This window comes from Xiphophorus couchianus, chromosome 4 (assembly GCF_001444195.1).
Source record: "Xiphophorus couchianus chromosome 4, X_couchianus-1.0, whole genome shotgun sequence".
Classification (NCBI taxonomy): Eukaryota; Metazoa; Chordata; class Actinopteri; order Cyprinodontiformes; family Poeciliidae; genus Xiphophorus; species Xiphophorus couchianus.
In genome coordinates, this window is record NC_040231.1 from 18,058,122 (window position 1) to 18,081,258 (window position 23,137).

Consider the following 23,137-nt stretch of genomic DNA (forward strand, 5'->3'; position numbering starts at 1 on the left):
CAGCCTCAGGAGATGTGTTGGCCTCCAGCATCATGCAGTACCTGCAAACCCTCACAGTTCAGAGCGGAGAAGAGGACAAACTGGCTTCCCTGCGACAGCTCCTGGACCCTGACCTCCAGGACCCTCACGTGAGCAGGGAGACTTTCCAATCCGCGATGAGAATGTGGATTGCTCAGTGCAGGGAAGACAGGTGAGAGTGAGCTGTGAAGGTGGAATCTATAAAATAAGGTTTCGTGTAGAATATTTTTTTTAGGTTTCACACCAAATGAAATTATTTTATTCTTCAGCTCAGACGTAATTTCTTTGTCTCGGTCAGACTGCTCTGAAGTGTCTGTAAATGGTAAGATCAAATCAATTTTAATATCTTAATGAAATTAATAGGAAAATGCTTACATTGACTGGATTTGCCTTTTATAAGCCAGTGCAACTCCCACAGAGGGCCATTATTGTTTCTGGTCAGTAGTTTTCTTCCTTCATAAACTAAATGTGTTTATCTTGAGTATTCAGTCCTTTTTAAGCACTATTGTTTATTTGGGTTTAGTGAAAACAAGGACCTTTCTGATGTAGTGGCTGATCTGAAGCAAGCTCGTCACCATCTGAGCGAGCAGAACAGCAGCCTGCTGAGGATGCTGGCTCAGTGTGAGGACGAAAACCTGCAGCTCAGTCTGGAGATCACAGAGCTGCAGACCAAGCTGCTCAGGTGAGGAAGAACATGCATTACTCTCATATGTTGTAGAACAAATGTATCTAGTTTTAAACATCATCACTTAAAGTAATTAGGTCATGATATTTAACACAAAATGTAACATGTTATATGTAAAAATTGTAGAACAACAACAAATATGTATGAATCAATTATGTATTTCTGCCATATACAGTTCAAACTTACACACACTGTATAAAAATACCCATAGCCATGTTTTCTCACGTTTTCCAGTTATTTCATTCTTGGGTATGCTTTTCAGATACCTGAAGGTTTCATGTCCTTTGGTCAATACAATTATATGCAAGTATAAACACCACAAATGTCCCGCTGTCATATTGTCTTAGAAAGGAGATAACTTCTGACAGGGCATTCCGAGAGTATTCACAGTGAAATGAGTTCTTTACTAAGTTGTGCTGAAAGGTTATTCAGGGATGAAGAAGTCATTGGTCTAAAAGCAGCATAAAAAACCAGATTGCAGCTTGCAAATGCACACAGGGGCAAATACATAAAATGTTAGAGAGACAGCCTGTAAAAAGCACATTTAATATATTTATCAAAACTGCACATCTGTGGAATTAAACTGAAAAGGAGTTTAGAAAAACAACAAAAGGGCATCCATCCATCCACTTATCCCTACATATAAACATACATACATACACACATAATTACAAATTAAAAGAAATGTTTTTAGAAGAATGTACAATACTGTACAAGACTTACCTACAGCAGCATTCTCTATTTATGTTTTTCTGCCTGCCTAGATATGAATATAGGAGTTTGCATTGTGAAACTGCTTTAAACTTCCTATTTTATTTGTGTTTGTTTGTTTTCTGTGTACAATTCTCAAAGATCAGCCATCAAAGCCCAGTCTGTGACAGAAAAGCTGGAAGAGACTCGTCAGATGCTGAAGGAGGTTCAGGAAACAGCCAGTCATACCCAAACAAGCTTCACCCAACTGGTACGTCCAACATAGAGCACACTGCAATTGTTGTATATGCTGGGCATCATTTTTACACTAGAAAATCCCTTTTCAGACCAATGAGACTGACCGTTTGAGGTTTCACATTAGAGTGCTTGAAGACAAGGTAAAGCCGTCTTTAACTTTAAGCTTTTTGTGAGTTCGGATGAATACAAATGTAGATTTCGTTTACACAGAATGAAAGACTATCTTCTGAATGGGCATACGCTGAAGAGCATGTCAACAAATTGAAGAGGGCTAACACCGAGTTAAGTGTAAGTTCAGATCTGTGTGTTTTTTTTCTCAGGGATTTGAGTTTCAAATAACTTCATGTGTGTATGATTACAGGCTGAACATGTGGACACTCTGGCTTTGGTGATGCTGAAACACAAAGAAATAACAAGGGTTAGGTTGTTGTGTAAATTTTAAAAATTATAAGATTATAAATTGAGAATTTTATTATGTGTTTTTTGTTAATTCTATGTTTAAATATTCACTGTTTAGAAAAACGTCCTACTGGACAAGATGAAGAACTTTCATGCGGAAAATCACAAAATGACTGAGGTACGTTGATCAAGACAAAGTGGGAAAAGACAAAACTCAGATGGTGAAGGAAGTCGGGTTCTGGCCGTGAGTATTAGGTGTTACATTTTTACTGGTTGGTGGTGTTTCAGGATCTGCTGTCAGAGCTGCGGAGGTTACAGGAACATTCACATCAGCAACTTCTGAGGTAATAAATGTCACCAATGTTGCAGCTGGCAATTACTAATAATATTTATTTACCAAAAGTCACAAAGTTGAAAGATGCATTACAGCTACATGACTAAACTGTGAGATGTTTAAAAAATAAAGACAGAACCAGATCAGAAGAATTTCTGACTGCAGAACCGGATCCTAATAAATATAAACTTTCATTCTGTCTTTTTTTCCCCTCTGCCTGGCTTCTCCTTAGAGGTTTTCATAGATTTTGTTTTATTGTCGTTAAGATCCTGTCTTTTATGTATTTTCTTTTCATTGGATAAATATTACTTGTCTCCTGCTTTCAAGGTAAAACTTTACTTCTTATGTCTTTTATTTATTAGACTGTATATTTTAAATATTTGCCTTAGTCAGTGTTTTAATCACTGTAACTGCTTGCTATCTCCATGTTTTTCTTCATTTGTCTTCCTGTTTTCATTAGCTCTGTGGATGCAGCCGTGTCTCTCCTTCTGTGCTTTATTATCCTGTCTGCTTTCTCTGTCCTGCTGCCAGCTGACCAGAACCAGCCGCTCTGCGAGCCTCTGGTTCTTGGAGCTTCAGTTTTCTGCCCTTGTATTCTAGCCTTAGCTACGAATCAGTATTTAATTACGCCTAACTTTAGCCTTTTTATGAATAGAGGAGTCTGCACTTTGAAACATTTCCACATTCCTAAACGCATTCACTCACAATAAAAAGTTTCATGCATCTGATATTTTTGTATTAAAGTTATATTCGGTTAATTTGAGTTTTATGGGGACAAAGATTTTTAAAAAAGTCCTAAGCTGCAAGCAAACCTTGACCAAAAAATGTCTCCCATCAAATTAAGTGAATTTGTTTCTTATCAGTTGTGCGTGAGCTTGCATGAAGGGAGATGCTTTGAAGCAGGATATCTCTTAAAATGGGGATTATGAAGGATTTGAATATAAATTATCTCTCTGCCAACTCATTTCAGATGAGTTAATTAAAAAGATATTTAAAAATTAAATTTTGGTTGTGTTTGTCTCTTATGCTGTTGTGATCTAAAATAAGCTTCAGTTTTTGTGCAATAGATGAATATTTCAGCTTTTAAAAGTCTATACACAAGGAAAACATTTGAAAGTGTCTTTTTATCTTTTTCTTTTTGAAGAATTGCAATCAATCTATGGTTTCTTATCTTGCAAAGCGCAGAATGAGGAAATTCTATATTGACACAGTTGACAGCAAAAGATTGGTCATCAGTAAAAGTGACACAAAGAAGTCATTGTTAGTGATATGACCGGATCATTCAATGTAGAGCTCAGATTTAGATGCATCACAGAGCCTTTTAAAAACACATTATCACATTTTTTGTCCTCGACAGACACCACATTATTTATAGAAGTCTGTTTACTTGTTTATGAACATCAGAAACACTGAAGGAGCGGTTTAATGAAATGTGCTAAATTCTGACAGGTTTGACCGACACTGTGTCACTCCTCTGAGCTCCCACGGTTTAAATCCTCCAAACCAGCGCTCTTTGCAGGACATGCAGCAGGTTGGCATCGCCACAGCAAAGATCTTCTCCTTCATGTAGATGCATCTGTTTCATATCTTTGTCTGCAACAGCTTCACAGAGTTCAAGGTAGCAACAGTGTTCCAGTTGCCAATTCACACAAAGATATTCAGGATGTCCTTCACAAGACCAAAAGTGATGAAATAGTTCATCATCTGCACAGGAAGGTGAGGAGGGGGTTGAGGGGGATGTTGATCTGATGTTTGGAGCTAAATGCAGCAACAGTTTTACATCTAGTATCCTCTCTTGTGCAGGACAGGCCTTTTCCCTTCCGGCAGCAGCAACAGGCAGCTCTGAGACAGAAGCTGTGTAAAGTGTATGTGAGATTTTACCGCTTTCTCCTGTTATGGTAACAGAAAGGAGACAGTACATGTTAGTCTCAAGGCCCAGCTTATAAAAATTATGTCTGGTTTTGACAGTATATTTATGAGTATCTCCATTACACAACCCACAAGAGTTACTGTCTAGCATAAGTGCAGTTTTAATGCCCCAAGTTAACAAGATAACCGTGTGTAAAATGGATGTTTATAGAGCTGTGGTGGTGCTTTCAGGCACCCAGATCCTAATCTGCACAGGTCTGTGTGGGAGGAGAAAGGGGAGAAACAGAAGAAGAAGCAGAAAGCCTGGGAGAAGGAACAGAAGCACAGCCAGACTGGGAATCAGAGTCAGGAGGCCAAGAAGGTAGTTGAGGTGAAATTGGAAGAAGAGGTTGCAACTTGCAGAGAGCAAGCTACGGTGTTACTGGAGCACCCTGAGACACATGCTAAGCTCCTGCTAACGGAGGATGACATTAGTGACATGAAAAAGCAGGTCTGTCACCTGCACACCTCTCTGAAATCTGGACAGGGCTGTGCTGAACTCACAAGTCAAGTTCCCCACATTCATAAAGGAGATGACACAGAAGGTCAAGAAGAAGGCACAACTGTGGAAAAGGTGCTGAGGGACCAGGGGGATTCAGCCGTGGTCCTCAAGCCTGAGGAGATCTCAGCCTCAGAGTCAAAGCAACCTGAGCCACAGGTGGACAGAAGTGGTCTCCTGCTGACCCTCGGGAGGATCGAAGCGATGGTCAGCAGCGCCCTCGGAACGGCCGAGCTGGTGAGGCAGAGCGAGCGGAGGGTGAGCCAGGTGAGAGAAAAGATGGAGAGTATCACTCAGAAGATGGAACAGGCTTTAGACCGAGCAGCGGACACTGAAGAGCCGATCGAGGTCAGGGAGAAACATCCATCACAGGTTTGTCATTCTGAGAGATTTGTTTATATTTCACGGATGCTACGGTAAAAGCAAACATTACAATTCAGCATCAACATTAATCTTGAACATGTTTTATTCAAACCATCTATTTATTATTTGGCGTTTTTCACAGAAAGATTCACTTTGATGATCATCTTTAGATGAGGATGTTTCTTAATCTTTACTGCAACCTTAGTAATACAGTATCACACCTAATATCTGTTTTCCTGAAGTCCCCAGGTCTCACGCTGCCAGCGAATTGTGAAACAGGCACAATAAACTTCATAGATGATGTTGGACCTGAACAGAAAGACATTACACAGATTCTTTCTTCATCTCCTGTTTTCCCAGAAGTCTCAGAGCCTCCACAGCTGCCCATGAATGGTATGGTGACTGCAACACAGAAATACGTTGATGGTGTTATCATGGTAATGGGGTACACAGTGAGACAGAGACGTATTAAAGCTACTTCCTTTTCTAGTGGTAATCCCAGGGGATTTCTGAAAATAGACTGTGCCGATATTTACATTTCACTCAACAGCTGGTACAGAGGAAGGGGAGGGTGTGCTATCTGGGGCCACTGGGAATACTGGGAGGGATCCAAATGAGTTTTCTATGTTGATTTGGAGAGACATTAATATTTTTGGCAAAAGTAGTCTTCACCAAAAGACATTTTGTATCAACAGTTTTTTTTTAATTTGCACCAGCCTTTGTGATTTTTTTTTTGTACATGTTTAGAAGTAATTTAAGTAATTTGCTGTAATTTACTCATATTCTACTGCAAAGTGATGTAGCTCTGTGGTTTCAATAAGTATCTAACTGCAGGAGATTATTCAGGGTTATTATGGTTTCATCAGAGGTCACAATCTCTTATATTTCATAACTGACCTAAATGGGGATCAGAACAAAACTCAATGTAAAACATGGTGGAAAAGAAAAACTTTTGGAAATAATGTGAAATTCAAATGTGCGTAACTGTGTGATTATTGATCTTCAAAACGAAATAAAAATGCTGATTAAGTACATAAGTGTCAACCGGTTTATTAATGGATAAAAATATAAAGTAGGATGGGACAAACAGCAGGAAATAAAATCAGGCATAATTCAACCTGCTTTTGAAACTGAACTGGAATTGTTCAAAACACAAAGAAATTAATCTCAATAAGAGTAAAGTGGTTAGGATTTATGCTGCTTTATGTTTCTGTATGAAGAGAATCTCCAGCTAGTCTGAAGGAAAAGTTAACAGTAAACTTTCACTATTTTACTGTCTCCAACTTTAGTTATGCCAGTTCTCAAAACACAAAATCTCATCCTTTATCATGTTTTAGACATCCAGATTATATTCACAAAGTCTTTTGAGTAATTTTAGCCATCATTACGCCATGTATTGTATAAATATAATCATGTTCTGCACTTTGCACTGTCACATCATCTGCACTTTGCCATAATTGGACCTGCTGCTACTTCTTTGGTGTGGTTGAGTGCCTTTGGTTAATTTTAGTTGTATATATTGTTACTATTATTATTGTGTGTTTGTTTATTTTATTTATTGTATATATTTGACTTTTTGCACGGGAGTTGCAATAGAAATTTTGTTGAATCCTGTTCAGTGACAATAAATTCTATCTATCTATCTATCTATCTATCTATCTATCTATCTATCTGTCTGTCTGTCTGTCTGTCTGTCTGTCTGTCTGTCTGTCTATCTTGACATATCTTACTGCTTCTCCCATCAGTAATTAGGAAGCAATAGGTATATCTAAAAATAGTCATTTTCTTTGCGTCTCTTCAAAATGTCAAGCTCTATATTCCTAAAACAGTAATAGCTAACGTGGCTACGCGCCATATTGGAGTTAAACCTGCACTTACTGTAACAGGCTGTATAGTTGCCTCAGTGTCTGTTCTTTATGATTATTTTACAACTGCATATCTAAAGGTAACATTGTGTTGTGCCATATTGGTGGTAGCTTGCTTTTGGTTAGCAAATGAAGCTTTTGGTGCAGGTTCTACTTTCTGTGTTTTGGAAGTCAGATGGATTTGTTCAAAATTCAAATTCAAAATTAATTTATTGATCCCAAATGGAAAATGAATTATATTTTAACTCATATTAATTCAAAATTCTTCAAAGAGCTATTGTAGATGCCTTTGTAATAAATAAAAAAAAGAACTGTTGTTTTATTAATCTAAACTATGCTAGTAGAACTCTACAGATTAATACAAATTGACTTTAAGGTCACTGTTGTTAAAAATAAAATCAAATTTTATTCATAAAGTTAGTTATGCAGTTGAACAGAATCTTAACTTTTTACCAATTCCCAATGAAAGAAATGCTTGAAGTGAGGAAACACCAGCTGTGATGGTGCTACTACTCACTAACTCCTGGTTCCTCACTTGTTACCGCATTACAAGGCTCCTCCTGGGAGCCCCTGAAGCAGACAACAGGAGCTCTTAGCCAGTGGCTCAAGCACCTGATGTGCTTCAGATGGTTGCCAGGTTATTGTTGCCCTTAGCTATAGAGGTGGGCTGGGTGGCATACTTCTTGAAGCAAGAGGTGCAATAGTTTTGATAACCAGAAAGATCATCATGTTGTGAGGATCAGCCCCAATTGGAAGACAACTAAATTTATTTCTGCCATCTTTTTTGATTTCTTCTTTCTGTCGCAGTCTCACATCCTTTCTTTCTTCTCCACTCCTTTTTTTGCTGTTCCCTCTGACATTTGCATTGCACATGCCTTGCTGTTAAATGCAAATCAACTGTTTTCACAGTCTGTCTTTGCTTTGGCTCTAACAGGTGCTGCAGGACGAGGCAGCTGCTGGGAGGTAAGACCCACTCTTCTGAAAAATGAAAAATGTTGTGTTATTTCTTTATGTAGCGTTTGCATGCATATTGTTCTGTGTTACTGTGTTTTTAGTGTTGTTTTACATGAAAATACACATTTGCAGGAAGTATATTTTACTATATGCCTTTGTTATACAACACATGCTTCCTCAAACTATCTTAGGTCCAGGTAGATATAGCAGTAACAATAATATTATTGTGTGTACAAATACTTTCATCCACTTTAAGCCAACTTCAGTTCTCTTGTTAACCCTCCAGGGACACTTTCTGTCCAAAGGGAAACAGTTTCACAAGTAAACATTTAAAATATTACAAAGGACATAAAATGTTAAGACTTTATTTAGATGAACAAATACAGAGAAGCCATATGTTCAAAACCTGTTAAACTGGAAACTGTTTATCTTTGTCTTTAGAGGTACTGGTGCATTTTTATGTTTTGATCAGGACAAATGGCTTTATCTACGTGTCATAGATAAAGGCGGCTTTCATAAATTTGCATGTTTTGCTTCATTTTGACAGTTAATTTTGAACCATGTATTCTGCTAAAACAATAAGCTCTATTACCCATCTGCTCTTTACTCTTTTGGATGGTGCATATATTGTTTTACAGAAAAGTCTACTTTTATTCTGCTTTTGTTTTTATTCAGTAATATTTAAAAAGTTCAGACTCAGACTGGTGTTTCTGATATTTTAATTCCCACCAGGTAGTTAAAGGCTGCAGTTATAATTTGATCATAAGGTAATTTCTGTTCACTGATTATAATTGTTATGTATTTTTAAACAATGGCTGGATTTCCATCAAATATTTTTTTTTACCTTTTAACATAGTTATTATGTTCATCAATGGTGTCTTGTTTTGGATAAAATCCTCAAGGTGAAATGTCATCATTTACACAAAGGCACTGTTTATACCAGTTATCTATGTTGGAAATAGAAAATTAGAATAAGACCAAAGGACTGTAAACTTGGTCAAAAGCAGCAACTAAAGTTATTGCAATAGTTCACTGAAGTTAGGTGAGTAAGAATGTGTGACTTTCTGGCTCAAACTGCTCCTTTTGTAAGCGGTATCATTCAACCTGCAGTAGTTTAAATGATCATGTGACCTTAAAGCTGACTTTCCCCAAACAGTGTGTTTGCTGTGTTCTTGCTTTCTCTGAGTGGTCAGCGAACTTCAATCATAAACACCAATGCAGTAAGAAAGAGCAGCAATGATCAAGGTTTTGACAGAGCAGATTAGCAAATAGCTATGGAGCTTAAGAGCTCGGAAGTGGATTCCTCATAGTCAAAAGAGTAAACACAGATCAGCCGGGCGCAGTCTTTCTGCCTGTCTCACACAGAAAAGCACACAAAAAGTTTCTAACACCTACATAAGAACAATTCCCAAAAGAGAAATGTTTCATTTTGTCCTGGTCTTATTTAGGGATAATTGTCGGATCAGATGCCTGAGATCACACAATCAAACATACGCATACACTTCACAGCAGCTTAAAGAGGCGCACTGAGTCCTTCTCCTTAAATGGTAAAAGCTCCCAGGAGTGAAAGAGAGGCTGTTGCTGCTGAAAAAAGCCAGGGAAGAGAGGGGACGGGAGAAGGAAGAAGAAGCCCTCAGGACTGAGAGTTTTCTGGGGAAAACTGTGACAGTGACAGCTTGGTTGTGGGAAGTGTCTGCGTTGGAGAAATCAGCTGGAGTCGCAGCAGTGTAGCGGTGGACTCAGGTAACGTGCACACTCTCTGTGGACAGGTTCAGATGTGCAGCTGTTTGTTGCTGTGGGGTTTCAGTGGATTATTGGACACATGCAGCTCCAGCTGGGTTTTTTTTTTATCTCTTCAGCTGCTTGAACCATCTGCATGAAGGTTTGTGGACTGCTCTGTTTGACTGCAGTGACTTTATGTAAAAATGCTTGCATAGCTAATGTGTGGCTTGCCACTTTGGAAGTCTGTTCAGTCAACTCTCCTCCCTCTGCCTGACTTTACATCACAGAGCCCTTTGCAGCTTTTATTTTCTTACACTTCCTCTGCCATGTTATCTCAGATTGTGCCTGTGTCCAAACCACTTCCTCTACTGGCTCTGCACTCTGTGCTTCACACAACCAAATTTTAAACAAATCTGGCATGAAGGAGTTGGCTTATGTAACCGATAAAGGGAGGAAGACGCTGCTCCCTTTGCCTTTCTCTCTCTCATTCTTGAACAATTTTGGTAGAAAATCAAGTCATCTGTCTGGTTTGTGTGAAGACGAAGGGCAAGAGTTGGTTACAAGGAAATATCTGAGCTCAGGATTGCATGTTCTGTTCTTTTCTTCCACAGGAAATCATCTGAGTGATTCAATTACTCTGCAATATTTATCTCAGTCTCATGGTCTGTGGGAGCAGCACTCTGCACTGCAGCCTCCTGCAGAGCAGGTTGGCACCTTTGTTTAGGTTCAGTCCTTTTCAAGCTGTGCAACATTTCGTCAGCGTGTCTGACAGTGTTTGGTCGGGGCAGGATTCTTGATTTGAGAACTTTCCCAGAGTGTTTCATTAAGTAATCTCCACTGAACATTAAAAGAAACTAGATTTCTGTATATTTCTCAGAAGCAGAATTTATTCAGAATTAACTCTACCATTAAAACCTCAACTGAAGATTAGAACAGCAAGAGCTAGTAATTAGCATATTATTGTCATCGCACAAACAAATATAAAGGCTAAATAATACGAACAACACTAATTATTCTTTAGACACTGATATTTGAAAAAGTTTGTCTAGGAATTGGTCATTCAAAGTTCCTTCTAAATGGATTAAAACTAGGTTTTCCAATAGCAGTCTCTTTATTTCTAGCCAATATAAGAATCTCGTGAGTGATGGTCTTTCCATGTTCAGCCATTTTGAACTTACATAGGATAAACAGCCACAGCTAAAATGTTATGATTAATGATTGATTAATCCGAAGCTTTCTAAACAGGAAAAACATTTTTATTTAAGAATAAATTTGGCATGTATTTATAGGCATTCAGACAAAACCTTTTGAGCATAATTACTAAGGTCATATGCTTTTCATATCTGTGGAAATAATATATTGTTTTGTCAGGATTTGGCTCTATTAGTACATTTTGAAGAGACCTGGAGAATAGAAGTTCTTGTAGCCCAAAGTTCAAATCCAGCGATGGCAACTAGTGGTACTTGAACTATGTTTCCAAGGTTGTTTAGGAAGGTATGTGCTAATCTTTAAAAAATAAATTAAATTTAATGGAACATCTCATAAATATTTAAGAGTTCATTAGTTTTACAAGACAGAGATTTAGTTCATCTCTGGTAATATAGTTTAATTTAGTTCAGAAGACAGAATCTAATTAATGTCAATACAAAGCAATCATAAAGTCAGACTTAGAAAAAGAAACAATTAGTATTCTAAACCAATTATATTGCAATAACTGACAATAAATGACCGTCTTTTAAGGAAACCCAGCCATCGGACTTTGACATTTTGTTTAGAATATAATAGAAGAATTTTGAAAACATCTCTAATCTTTCATGAACATAAACAACCTACGAGAATCTACACTGAATGCTTCTGCAAAGTGAGAATGAAAAGGAATTTGTATTCCTGCATGAGAGTGTGTTAATGTAGTCAGGAAATATCCCAGCAGCCCACTGGGAAACAGTTAAACAATCCATTTCCTCCCCAGTGACTCACAACCTCGCTGCCGCTTTATGTTCCCAGGAACTTGTCATGTTCGTGATGATATTGAGCAGCGTTGTATAATCTAGACTTCACCGTATCTGAAGATTTATTACACTTTTCATGTCTCACCTGTGAAACAGTAATTCATCACTGAACACCTGCTATATTCATAAATATGGAACTCTTGCTGTTTGTGATGAATTTAAACTACCCTGAATCCCATTAGCATCAGACCTCATTAACCCCTGACACTGGTTTGTGCACGTACTCAAGGCTCTGCTTTCCTTCAAAGGGTTAAAGTGGTTCTGCTTTTGGATTTGCATAAATTTGCTGCTAAAAATAGAGCAGTGTGAGTTTAAACAAGGTTAACACAATGGCTGCACACATTTTTTTCACATGAAGTTTTTGCCTTCAGTTCAGTGAACCATGCAAAAAGAATAACATCTAAAAGTCAGGAAAGATTGATTCGTTTCACTGAATTCTTTAATGTCACAAACTCCATAGCTGTCATGAACATGTTTGATGCCTCCAGATCTGATATATAAGCAGATTTATGCTTTCTTCCTGTAATTAGATATTGCATGTTTGTTCTAATTTCACTACCCACTGTAAATCTTTTGTTCATATGTTGTCTTTTAACATTTGACCCCTTTATTATAACTCCAACATTTACAATCCTGATAGTCAGTGTTGATCAGTGTGAGCTCCACAGTGATGACTAACTCTCTCAGTAATCTTCCACATGGCTTGCACTCGTGTTTTTATAAAATCTTTCTTCAAATCCTTGTGTTTGTTTTACTCCGTCCCGGAGGAGCTCATTGCATCAGTCTGCCTGTGAGAGTCGAGTGCAGCTCAGTGTTATAACAACCAAGTGCATCTCTCCGAGTGTTTGTAATCAGCACTGTGACTGCCCGAAGAAATATGCAGTGTGGGAATAAAAACAGATGAAAATAATGTATTTATTTATTAGAGGTTTCAATCACTTATGCTGCAGTAGTTTCTACCTTTGCTGAGCTTCAGATGTAAATGATCTAATGGTTTCAGCTGAACTCATGCTTTCTTTTTCATAATCATGAAGTGACATTTGTGTTTTTATCTGTGTTGGTTTGTCTTGTATATTTTAGTTGATTTCTCAGAGGTTGTAGTGATGGAGTGACATGTACACGCCACACATGAATAATGTGACACACACTCCCAGAATTTGCATGCATTCTCCTGCATGTGGACTTTAGAGCACAATTTTAAAGTTACTATGTCAAACTTAAGTTTGATTTAGTGTGTCACCTATAGAACTGCTCGCTGTCTTCATGTTTTGTTGTAAATTGTTATTCAATCAAGGAAAACAAATCTGCCCTATCCAAAATCAAAACTTTTTGATATGGCACCATCACATGCCTCATGATAGTGACAGTGTGAATATCACATGAGGTAACTCCACTCAGATTTTTTTTTTTTGCTTTTCTGCTTTATTTCTTCAACGGCATTTACTCATTTTCAGCATGACTGCAGCAAACAATAATTTTGAGTAAAAATGTTAAAACATTTTCTTGATCATTTTCAAGTCTCAGAAAATGTTTCCCGCAAAACTTCTCCATGCATCAAACACCAAAAATGACTTAGAATGAGCCCAGTCCTACCAGTTATCCCCAAAGTTATGATGGTGATCAATGTGATCGTCACTGTTTTTGCTTCAGCATCATCGTTGGCCTCAGTGTCTGCCAGGAAGCCAAACTTTAAAACTCCATGATGGACATTAAGGTTAACTCAGATGCAAACTCCAAACATGTCAAAGATCCCCTCCCATAGGGTCTTTAGTAATTGCCATCTGATTGGTAAGATTCTTGTGCCTCTTGTGATGTCATCAACATAAATACACACAAACTATAGTTGGAAGGGTTTCCTTCAGAGTGCCATTAAATAAGTGAGATTTGTTAATCCTTGTACTGAAAATCCAGACTTTGTTACTCAGCTGCTTTTATTAATAGTGCACACTTGTTTAAAGAGCTGTTGAGTCCCAGCACTACACAGGCTATAGGATGATATTATTACATCTTCATTAAATAAATAGGAAATAGATTTCAAGATGTTAATGAATGGCTGATCAAATGTTTCAGGATAGTTTATTTTTTTAGATTTCAGAGGAAAAGTAACTTGCAGAGTGTGTATATTAGTGTATATTCCAGAGTTGGTTTATGTCTTTTTTTCCAAGCCTTTAGAGTGTGGAGCTATTCTGGGGTTTGTTTAGGGTGTGATGGTGTGGTTGACTCGCTTAGTAGTAGTGCCTTTCATCTCTAATGTTTTTATCGTCTAACAAGTACAGAAAAGAAGAGCGCTCCCCCGCCTCCTCTTGTGTTTCAGCTCATACTAAAACAACATACTTTTGTGTCTTTATGTGTTGGTGATCTTGCAGCTCCAGCAAGCGAAGAAACTCTTCCTGCCTGAGTTTTCTTCAAAAAAAGGCGACGGTAACTTGAGGGCGTCCTCCAGTCCTTTGACCTTCCCGTTCACCCGCTCTCGCCCCTCTCTGCCCCCCATCATGCCCACCCTGCCTGAAGAAGAAGAGGACTCTCCTGAAGAACTGGACAGTTCATCCAGCTCTCCTAGAACAGTGAGTGCAAACTCTGCCCCTGTCAGAAGCACACACTCACAAATAACTCAAAGGCAGTGTGAGGTAATTCCATCTATGCTTCGGCATAAATCTGACTTTAAAATTTCCTCCAACATGCTGCTTTTAATTTGCCAGGAAGAGCACATTAATCAAAACATTATTTTGTTTAATTTGCTCCCCACTATTCAAACAGAGGCTTGGCTGTGTGGGGAAAAAAACTGAAGTTACCAAAACTACAATTTGAATTATTGCTATCTTAATCTTTAATAGTCCACTGACATCAAAGTGTTAAACTGAGCATGGTCTCCCTCTGAAATGGCTCATAAACGCCAAAGCTGGATGGGACATCTCAAGATCTAATGGTGCATATGCCAATATAATAAAACTACCCATCTTTATTGGATGAGTGCTGCTTTGAATCTGCAGTCTGTCTACAGTGTTACATCATAGTTTTCTTATGTTATTAGTGTCCTGGTACCATTAGCTTTTAGTGAAGTTTATTAGCACTGCTGTTGGTACTCACACAGGAATTTACGGCTGTAAAAACTAATGACTTTAAAACTTTTTAGTTCAGTGTTGTCATTTAAACAAGGCAGTTCGGATGGTTATACTGTGTGTGCACTGAAAAACCAAAAATGAAAAATCAAAACAATTTCCAGAGTTATCCAATCTGTAGTTAGGATTTAGCTCAACCCGAACCCGACCCGAAATTCGGTCCGTGTTTGCGCCAGAATTATTTGCTTGATAGTCAGGTCTCGTCAGGCTCAGACTTCAGTGGTTCATTTAATAAGACTGCAATACATACAGCACAGAAAAAAAAACATAAAAGAATGCACAATAATGTTATTCTAATCTAATCAAAGCTAATTAGTTAGGTCAGATTGAGCTGGGAAACAATGCCTATGGGCCTTGTCTGTGGGGTCATCAAGATGTTTTTACAAATGTGAGATGGACCTTTCTGTTCTTTTAGGTCAGCTGTTGGATTTTCCTTTCATTTTGAGATATTTTAGTCTAGGGAAGGTTTTTGTCAGACAGGGTCTGTTTAAAGGTTCGTTTCCCATTTCATGACAGTGAACAAACTCAGTTGTCAGATGTCATTTTTATGAAAATGTGTGTCAGTATACAGTAATTTAATCCTGCATGCAAATCTTTTGCACTGATCTGTTGGTCGTGATAAATCTTTGGACTACTTTTATCAATGACAGCTAGTTTGCAGCACAACATGCAGTAAAGTGCTGTATATCTCAATTGAAATCTTTGTCATAAGGCATAGGGCAGCATGAAGATCTGACAGTATGATAGATATGAGCAGAAGTACTTCAGCTGTATTACACATCCTAAGTGTGAAACAGTAAAATGTGATATAATTGTCGCATATATGATTATAATATTGTCCTTTGTATTCTGAGAATGCCACCAATAGGAGTCACAAGCTTGTGATTCTTTGTCCTGAAGCTTTTCACTACCAGAACGTTTCTGACTGTTTTTATTGTTTTATTTGTTGTTAATGTTAGGAAAAGTGCAGCCTGTACACTGACAGCTTTCAACAACAGCTGGAAAAAAGATTAATGTCTTTAGTCTCTTATTAGAAGGAGTTTAATTTGCTGAACTGCTTGAGTCCAGAAACCAGCCAGTACATGTTTGTCATTATTTACTGCAGACCAGAGTGTCCCTCTCTGTCCTGATTAAATATGGCAACACAAAGCAGGAACTGTTTAAACTGGGGAAGGACTGGGGTGTCATACACCTTCCAGCTCAGTTTCCAGTAATGAGTCCAGTGTTTTATTACTGTGTTCCTGCTATAACTGGGCTCTTCTTTCATTGTGTTGGACTGCAGTCTACAGTAGGTGAAAGTCAAGCCGTTATTTTGACTGCCCCCACCATCGTCTACCCACAGAAGGCCGTCATTGTCCAACAAGAGGGACGATACCTCGAATATGCCAGGTAATTGCCCGTCCACCACATCCAATCCTGAAAAAGATTTCCCGCTTTCACTTCACTGTTATTGACTTATTGCTGTCCTCTCTCAGGCCGCACAGTCCCAGAGCTCACCAGACCAGAAACTCCTCTGGAAGACCCATCACCACAGTTGGTGGGTAAACCCCACATAGGCTCACATGCTGCAGCTGGAGTCTAAAAATAAACGCTATGAGAACTATTTAGTTTGTGGTTTGGATTCATCAGTTTTATCCTGGAAATATTTTCCATTAACTGACTGTTTTAGCATTTGTTGCACAATCAGCAGAAACTGCTTCCAAATAAGTGTTTCGTCTTCAGCAGATGTGCTCCAGGGTTTACAGATAAATCTTCTGACGTGTCCTCCCAAATGCCTGAAAAGCTTTTGATGCTTTGATTCCTTTTAATCCTTTATGAGTTAATGGTTAATCATATCAACAGGTGATAACAAATGTCATTCTTTTGTCTGGTGATTTGTTTTCTGGCATTTATTCCTGGAAGCTTTAGATTTATCAGAGAAGAGGCATAAATTGATACAGCTTACTCCAAATCAAGATTATCGGGAGTAAAACCATTTCAAATATGCAAAGGTATTTTAATACCCTGAATTAAATGATGTAGTTATGGAAACAGCATTAAAGAGTACAACTCTTCTACATTATCTACGTTGTGCATCACTAGTTTATTGTTTCTCTCAGACAGCACCGGTAATGTGATTGACCTGGTAAAAGACCAACTTCCAGAGCTTCAACTCTCTGAAGAGGATCGGCAGAAAAACCTGGAGCTTCTCGAACAGGCCAAGATGGTCAGTGACCGCTTCCTGACCCGCCGGGGACGCCGATCCATCAGCAGCCTCACAGACTCACCCACAGGTGGTGCACATATCACATCTCATGTTCACACTAACATTAAAACAATGTTTTCCATCATGCTGAGGTTTACAGAGGAGAGGATACAGCTTGTCATATTCTGTTAAATAAAAAAAAAACTATTGTATCCTTTATTGCATGGATCATTGTTTTATCGACTGAATTTTTTCTTCCTCAGCTCTCTCTCTGTCTCCAACGCCGTCTTCCTCCCCACGTTCATCAAGAAGCAGCTCTTTCATTGGTCCACCTCAGACTGGTTTGTACTGCACTTTGTCTGGGCTCATCTAAATATCTGCCAGAAATTATTTATAATACTTCACTTCTTCTTTTGTGGTTGGTCTTGCTGTGGTCATTGCAAACTCTTTTCCCCCTTAGAACTCATAACGAACCAATGTCAATGTTTTAATTTGGAAAACATGCTACTAGAATTCAATTTGGCAGAGTTTAAATTTGATTGACCTGACCAATCTAAATCAGTAATTTAGCAAACTGCATATTTAAGATTGTTGGCAACATTTAGAACACCCAAAATAAGACGTGTTTGTTTGTTGACAGGAAATTGCGCCTGTTTTCTTAGTTGCTTTCTTCCCTTTCAGCTGCGGGTACCACAGAGGCCACACATGGCTGTCCACAGTCAGTGAGTCAGGTAAAGAAACTGCTCTCACAATTGCACCAAAAATGACCCAGACATTTCTTTTAGTATGCCCAAACCTTTTTTTCTTTTTTACATCAATTTGTCTGGAATACAACGTTTTCCTGAATCAGAAGTATCATTTAGTCATATTTATTAACACTAGAAAAATTTACTGATTTTCTGTGTTAGCATTTAGAGGTGCCAACAGGGAGAGAGCAGCTGGATTTAAAGAACAAGGATCAAGAGGTGAGAGTTACAGATCCACTGAATCATTTCTTATGTAACCATAAGTGGGGAAATAAAAATTTCACTTTCAAACTTGCTGCAAGTGAACCTTAGTTAAACCCATCCAAATTGTATGTTGTAGGGGTTATTAAACTTAACTAATGTTACTAAGTATATTTATATTGAGTTGTATTTTTAAGTATTAAATTGTAATATTAGTATCTTTTCTTTTGAAAACCCTCCATTTCTTCAGATATTTTTAAACGTGTCTCTTTATGCCACTATCTCTGTAAAACATTCCTAAATTATAAAAGCATTTTTTAATTTTACATTTGGAATATATTGCACATTGGTTAAACAGTTAGCAGGTATTAAAAACTAAAATTCACCTTTTTCATCAATGCTGAATATGGAAAAATAAAGCATTTTTGAATTTGAATTGAATTGATTACTCTTATATAAACACGACAGAGGTGATAAATGTTTTATTAATCTTGCTAATCCCAGGATGAGCCTTCGGTGGATTATAAGCCGGTTGAGAAAAGAAAAGTGTCGTCCGGGACGCTAACACCTCGCTTTGCCGTTCAGAAGGAAAACCGTGACCTCACCAGGCCTCAGAGTCCGCAGGCCGTCAGTAAAGCAGATGAAATTTCAGGTCGAAACCCAAACCTGACCCCAGCTACGGGGGTGGCCAAGCCCGTACCCAGACCCCCTACTCAGCAGGCCCCCTGCACAGCGGAGATCAAAACAATCGGTGCCTTCCCTCCGCTGATGAGGGCGGTCTCCTGGGATTCCGTCGGCAGCATTAACTCAAGAACTGGAGCCTCCGGTTTCCCACCAACAGTTGACGAGGTTTTCTCAGATAAACCCAGAGATGGTGTGTTCAAGTCCTCATTGTACAAGGACCTGCAAGCCCAACCAGGCAGCATACAGAAATTGTCCAAACTTAGAGAGGTAAAACATCCACTCTGCAGACTGAACTACACTATCATTGTGTAGTTTTTCTACATTTAGCTGAGTCTTGTTTGGATGTTTTAAGAAGTAACATGTTTGGGCCTGTTCCCAGGAGCACAAGCTGATGCGTAACCAGAGTATAGGTAGCTCCAAGTTACCGGAGCTGAGTGAAGCAGCTGAGCAGGAAAAAGGTACCAGCACTTCCACACACTCAGTCTTTATGTAGAACAGAAAGTGCTTTCTCTCGGCTACACATTCAGTGCTATCAGTGAGGGTGTAAACTTCCTGAATCAGAGAGAAGTGTTCCTGCACAAAAATGATGATGACTCATTTCTTTTTTTCTGTACCACCCATTTACTGGCAAACATGAAGAACGACATTTTTATTTCTTATCAGCAGATGGCATGATTGCTAAATTATGTGAGGCGAAGACCACTTTTTATGGCACTGGGAAATTATTCTGTGTATTTATGTACTTTAGAGGGAGATTGAGCCATAAACTTTGTACTATAAAAAAGTGCAAACACTAAGCTGCTGTATATCTTTTTAACAGAACATCATTAGAATACTCATTTAATGTGTGCAGGACCTCCATCTTCTGCAAAGACCACAAGCAGCGAGGAGATGAAGGAGAAATCTGATGCCATGCCAAACATTTCAGATGTAATGCTGAGAAAACTAAAACTTCACCGAGGTCTGCCAGGCTGGTGTGTATCTTTTGACTTTTTTTTCTTTTCAGACTTTTGCTGAAAAAGTATATTTCTTCATTTGCTAAAAGGTTTTCCTAATTTCTCTTCAGTGCCCCTCCGCTCTCCGAGAAAGAAGTTGAGGTTGGTTTTAATGCTCTTCTCCTTGTAGAGTTTGTTTTATATTTTTAGTCACAACTGTAAAAAGATAGAAACGAATCTCGTTTTCATTGAGTCGCTAAAGTTCCTGAAATATAAGGACTCAATACAAACAGGATGAAGTAACCTGCTGTAAGCAGCACTTTTGAAGCTGCTCAGTGATAACATTTAATAGCCTGCTTGTTTGTAGGAGAGTCAATAAGATCAAGTTTATCTTTTTTATTTATATTTGCAGACGAAGTAGTTGCATGCCAAATATTTAATCAAATCTACATTTCTTTCACAAGAAAATGAGCTGATTTGTTCAAAACAATGCTCTGTATATTTGAGCTTTTGGGTTTATTATTGGTGGTTGTATTAATTAATGTTCTTCTTTAACTGAAGCTAATGATGCAGATGGTCACTTAGTTGCAGCTGTTGGAGCATTTGAAATTTAGTGAAAGAAATAAAATGATAGCAGTTTTCTTTGTAGCCTTCTGCTTCCAGGTAAAACTGGAACATGGAGTTATTTTTTAACAGGAACGTTCCATGTTAGGTTTTATTTGAGTAGCATGTTAGAAAAAAAGTTAATGTTAGTTATTTTTACTGTTTCTGTATGCCATGCAGTTAATACCATGATGAATATTTAATTGGTTATTAAAGACTAGCATAGTCTTGATTTAATCATTCACATTTGTAATAAGTAAGTAAACAATTCTTTCTGCAAACAAAGTCTGCAGAAAGAAGAAATTTTAAAAAAAAGAGTTTATGACTCTTTTTTGATACTGGAGTTAATAAGTGATCGAAGAACATAAAAGTTGTGCTTCTGTCTTGTTTTTTACTGTAAAAATAAAAGCCAAGACAGAAGCATAAACACGTGTTGAACATGTCTAGTATAAAAAAATAAAGTTGTCATATTTTTTAACTTTTTTTGAAAACCAGGCAATATTTTCTCATTATGGTATAACTCACTTGTCTGAAGTAGAACATTGTGTAGTTGTTATTGACAGTCAATATAATATCTGCATTAATTGGTTGTCTGACAATTCTCAGTTTGTAGAAATTAAAATTCCTTCTAACCAGAGCATCAAACCAACAGCTCAAGTCAGTTCCAGGGAAATATTTTGCCTACATAACATCATCTCAAAATGCAAATGAGATAAACTTACCTGGAACTCATAAATGACAATAATATTCCAGGGGAAACAAATGCAAAACCAAATCTGGAAGGCATACTCAGTGTCTAATAGAGAAACAGGGCAGTGTTTTTGATTAATAGTGTTTGATTTAGCCTAAGCTGCTGTGACATGGTTAATATGTCAGCTGCCTTTAGAAAGTCATCAGTCACATTTTATGTGGAAGAAATGTTTTTACATAAAACTCTCTTGTAACAACTACTGACCAGCTTTGTTCTTGACATAAATAGAGTTTGTTTTAAATATTCATATCTAAAGTGGATACTGGCTTAAATGTTTACATGGTAATGTTGATCAATTATGAAAAGTTCTGTGACTGGAGTTGGAGGTGGTAGATATCTGCTCTGAATAACTGTTTCTCAACATGCCAGTGAGAAACGTAAACAGCTGTCTGGTGCAGGTAAAATACTGAAAGCTAAATAACTTGTAAGAACATAAAAAATAAACCCTTTAAGAAGCTGTAAATTTAAGTGCAAAACTAAAAATATATATTTTATTTTTATTTCAGAAGAAAACATAAAAAATACATTTCAAACTCTCGCCAGTACAAGTCCTAAACAAACAAGTCATAAAAATGAAATGCCCTCAATGATTTGTTAGCGTGAAACAGTGTTGTTGTGTTCCAGCGGTGGAAACAGATGGACTCGCTGAACCTTTTCCTTGTATTTGTAGGTAATAACCTGGTCTGCTGCCAACCTGCTTAATTGCGCAGTTGACACAAAATTTATCCGCCGTGGAGCTGGCGCTATTCTGTCAACAGGAAAGTGTTTTTCTGTTCCTGATCAGGCCGAAGAGACTTGCAGCGATTTCCTGTGGAGAAAATGCTAACATTTGTGACGCTGTTGTGCTCCAGCTGTAGCTCCTCTCGCTGCTCCCCGGGGATGTGTCTGGATCAGGACAGTCAGAGATCATACATTTCCTCCCAACGGTGGCCCCTGTAAGGAAAATTGAGCTGTGTGGCTTTGATCAACAAAGCAAAACACCAGGAGGTCAAATGTCAGACTCACAGCTTGTTCCCCACGCTCAGGGTCGCTGGATTCTGCCTCACATTCTGCATATCACTAATACATCTCATTTAGCTGCGTATTTGCTTTAGCTTTGTAGCCTTTTAAGTAATTCCATCTTCTAAGGTTTAATAAAGTGTTTAATGTGTGAGATAAAGTATAAATACCTCCCTGCAGAACGCCTTCGTCCAGCTGTCGCTTGCTTTTCGTAATGACAACTATACTCTGGAGACTCGACTGAAACAAGCAGAGAGGGAGAGGAACCTGACAGAGGAAGACACTGAGAAAGAGCTAGAGGAGTTCAAAGGAGCGCTGAAGGTTGGCCCTTAATAACAAATGCTTTGTTTTGATATTTCCCTTCTTAGATAGACTGAGTTTGAGGCGTGCTAGTAAATGGGGACTGATGTAATTTGTGGCATGGCGTTGTGTTTTTCCTTGCAGATGACTGCACCACAGTGGCAGAACATGGAGCAACGAGAAGCTTACCAACGCCTTATAGAGACACTGGCAGTGCTGTACCGACTGACCACACGACTCTCCAGCAGAGCAGAAATAGTTGGAGCAGTTCGGCAGGTGCAGTCACACAAACACATACAGCAATGTGAAAAAGTCTCAAGTTATCGCTTGTGCTTTTTTATGATTTGTTTCCAAGCAGCCAGACTTAATTGTAATCTGATGTTTCTCTTGAAAGACTCTTAAGAGTTTCTTTAGATTTGCCTGCTGTTTCTCTCATTTTTAGTCCATTTTTAGTCTCATTTTAGCCCAGAGGTATTTTTAAACACATGTTGTTGTTTTTGTTTATTGAATGATTATATGAATCATTCAATTACAGTAAAATTCAATTAAGTTTTGCATATTACAACACATGTCTGCTCAAGGCACTTTACAAGACAGACAAACCAAATTTGTATATAAAAATGTACAATCCAGTTTGGTCATATTTCAAAACATGTCAATCTAATCCAACTATATATTCAGCAGTTCTACTCATAAGGAAGCATTCTTAAAATAACTAATTCCAAATTATTTATATTCCCATCTATGATGCCACAGAAGGTAGTAAAGATTTAAACCAGACAACTCCACAATTAAGTCTTCACTCACTGCCTGACACACCATGATGGCTGCACATCTTACTGGATGATGTCTGTTGATTCCAGTTTGCATGTGATTCTCTCAAAGACAGCTTCCATGGATTTTGTTTTGC

The 23,137-nt window shown here is 38.1% G+C and overlaps 1 protein-coding gene across 3 annotated transcripts in view; it reads left to right on the plus strand.

Moving 5' to 3' along the window:
- The window catches only part of mrvi1 (murine retrovirus integration site 1 homolog), a 28,505-nt gene that overhangs the window by 1,035 nt on the left and 4,333 nt on the right, over nt 1-23,137 (plus strand). For 2 of the 3 annotated variants that reach the window (XM_028013874.1, XM_028013875.1), the window contains 29 exons: nt 4-190; nt 288-340; nt 419-455; nt 542-700; nt 1,556-1,664; nt 1,741-1,791; nt 1,862-1,939; nt 2,013-2,069; nt 2,169-2,228; nt 2,339-2,394; nt 3,834-3,915; nt 3,987-4,100; nt 4,188-4,249; nt 4,485-5,163; nt 5,397-5,547; nt 7,954-7,982; nt 14,071-14,268; nt 16,106-16,212; nt 16,299-16,360; nt 16,923-17,096; nt 17,272-17,349; nt 17,690-17,739; nt 17,917-17,973; nt 18,460-18,906; nt 19,019-19,097; nt 19,493-19,613; nt 19,706-19,736; nt 22,108-22,248; nt 22,372-22,503. In XM_028013874.1, coding sequence (XP_027869675.1) covers nt 4-190; nt 288-340; nt 419-455; nt 542-700; nt 1,556-1,664; nt 1,741-1,791; nt 1,862-1,939; nt 2,013-2,069; nt 2,169-2,228; nt 2,339-2,394; nt 3,834-3,915; nt 3,987-4,100; nt 4,188-4,249; nt 4,485-5,163; nt 5,397-5,547; nt 7,954-7,982; nt 14,071-14,268; nt 16,106-16,212; nt 16,299-16,360; nt 16,923-17,096; nt 17,272-17,349; nt 17,690-17,739; nt 17,917-17,973; nt 18,460-18,906; nt 19,019-19,097; nt 19,493-19,613; nt 19,706-19,736; nt 22,108-22,248; nt 22,372-22,503 — 3,641 coding nt within the window. Of the gene's footprint in view, nt 1-3; nt 191-287; nt 341-418; nt 456-541; nt 701-1,555; nt 1,665-1,740; nt 1,792-1,861; nt 1,940-2,012; nt 2,070-2,168; nt 2,229-2,338; nt 2,395-3,833; nt 3,916-3,986; nt 4,101-4,187; nt 4,250-4,484; nt 5,164-5,396; nt 5,548-7,953; nt 7,983-14,070; nt 14,269-16,105; nt 16,213-16,298; nt 16,361-16,922; nt 17,097-17,271; nt 17,350-17,689; nt 17,740-17,916; nt 17,974-18,459; nt 18,907-19,018; nt 19,098-19,492; nt 19,614-19,705; nt 19,737-22,107; nt 22,249-22,371; nt 22,504-23,137 lie in introns of those variants that run through there. The other variant, XM_028013876.1, reaches the window with a different exon arrangement.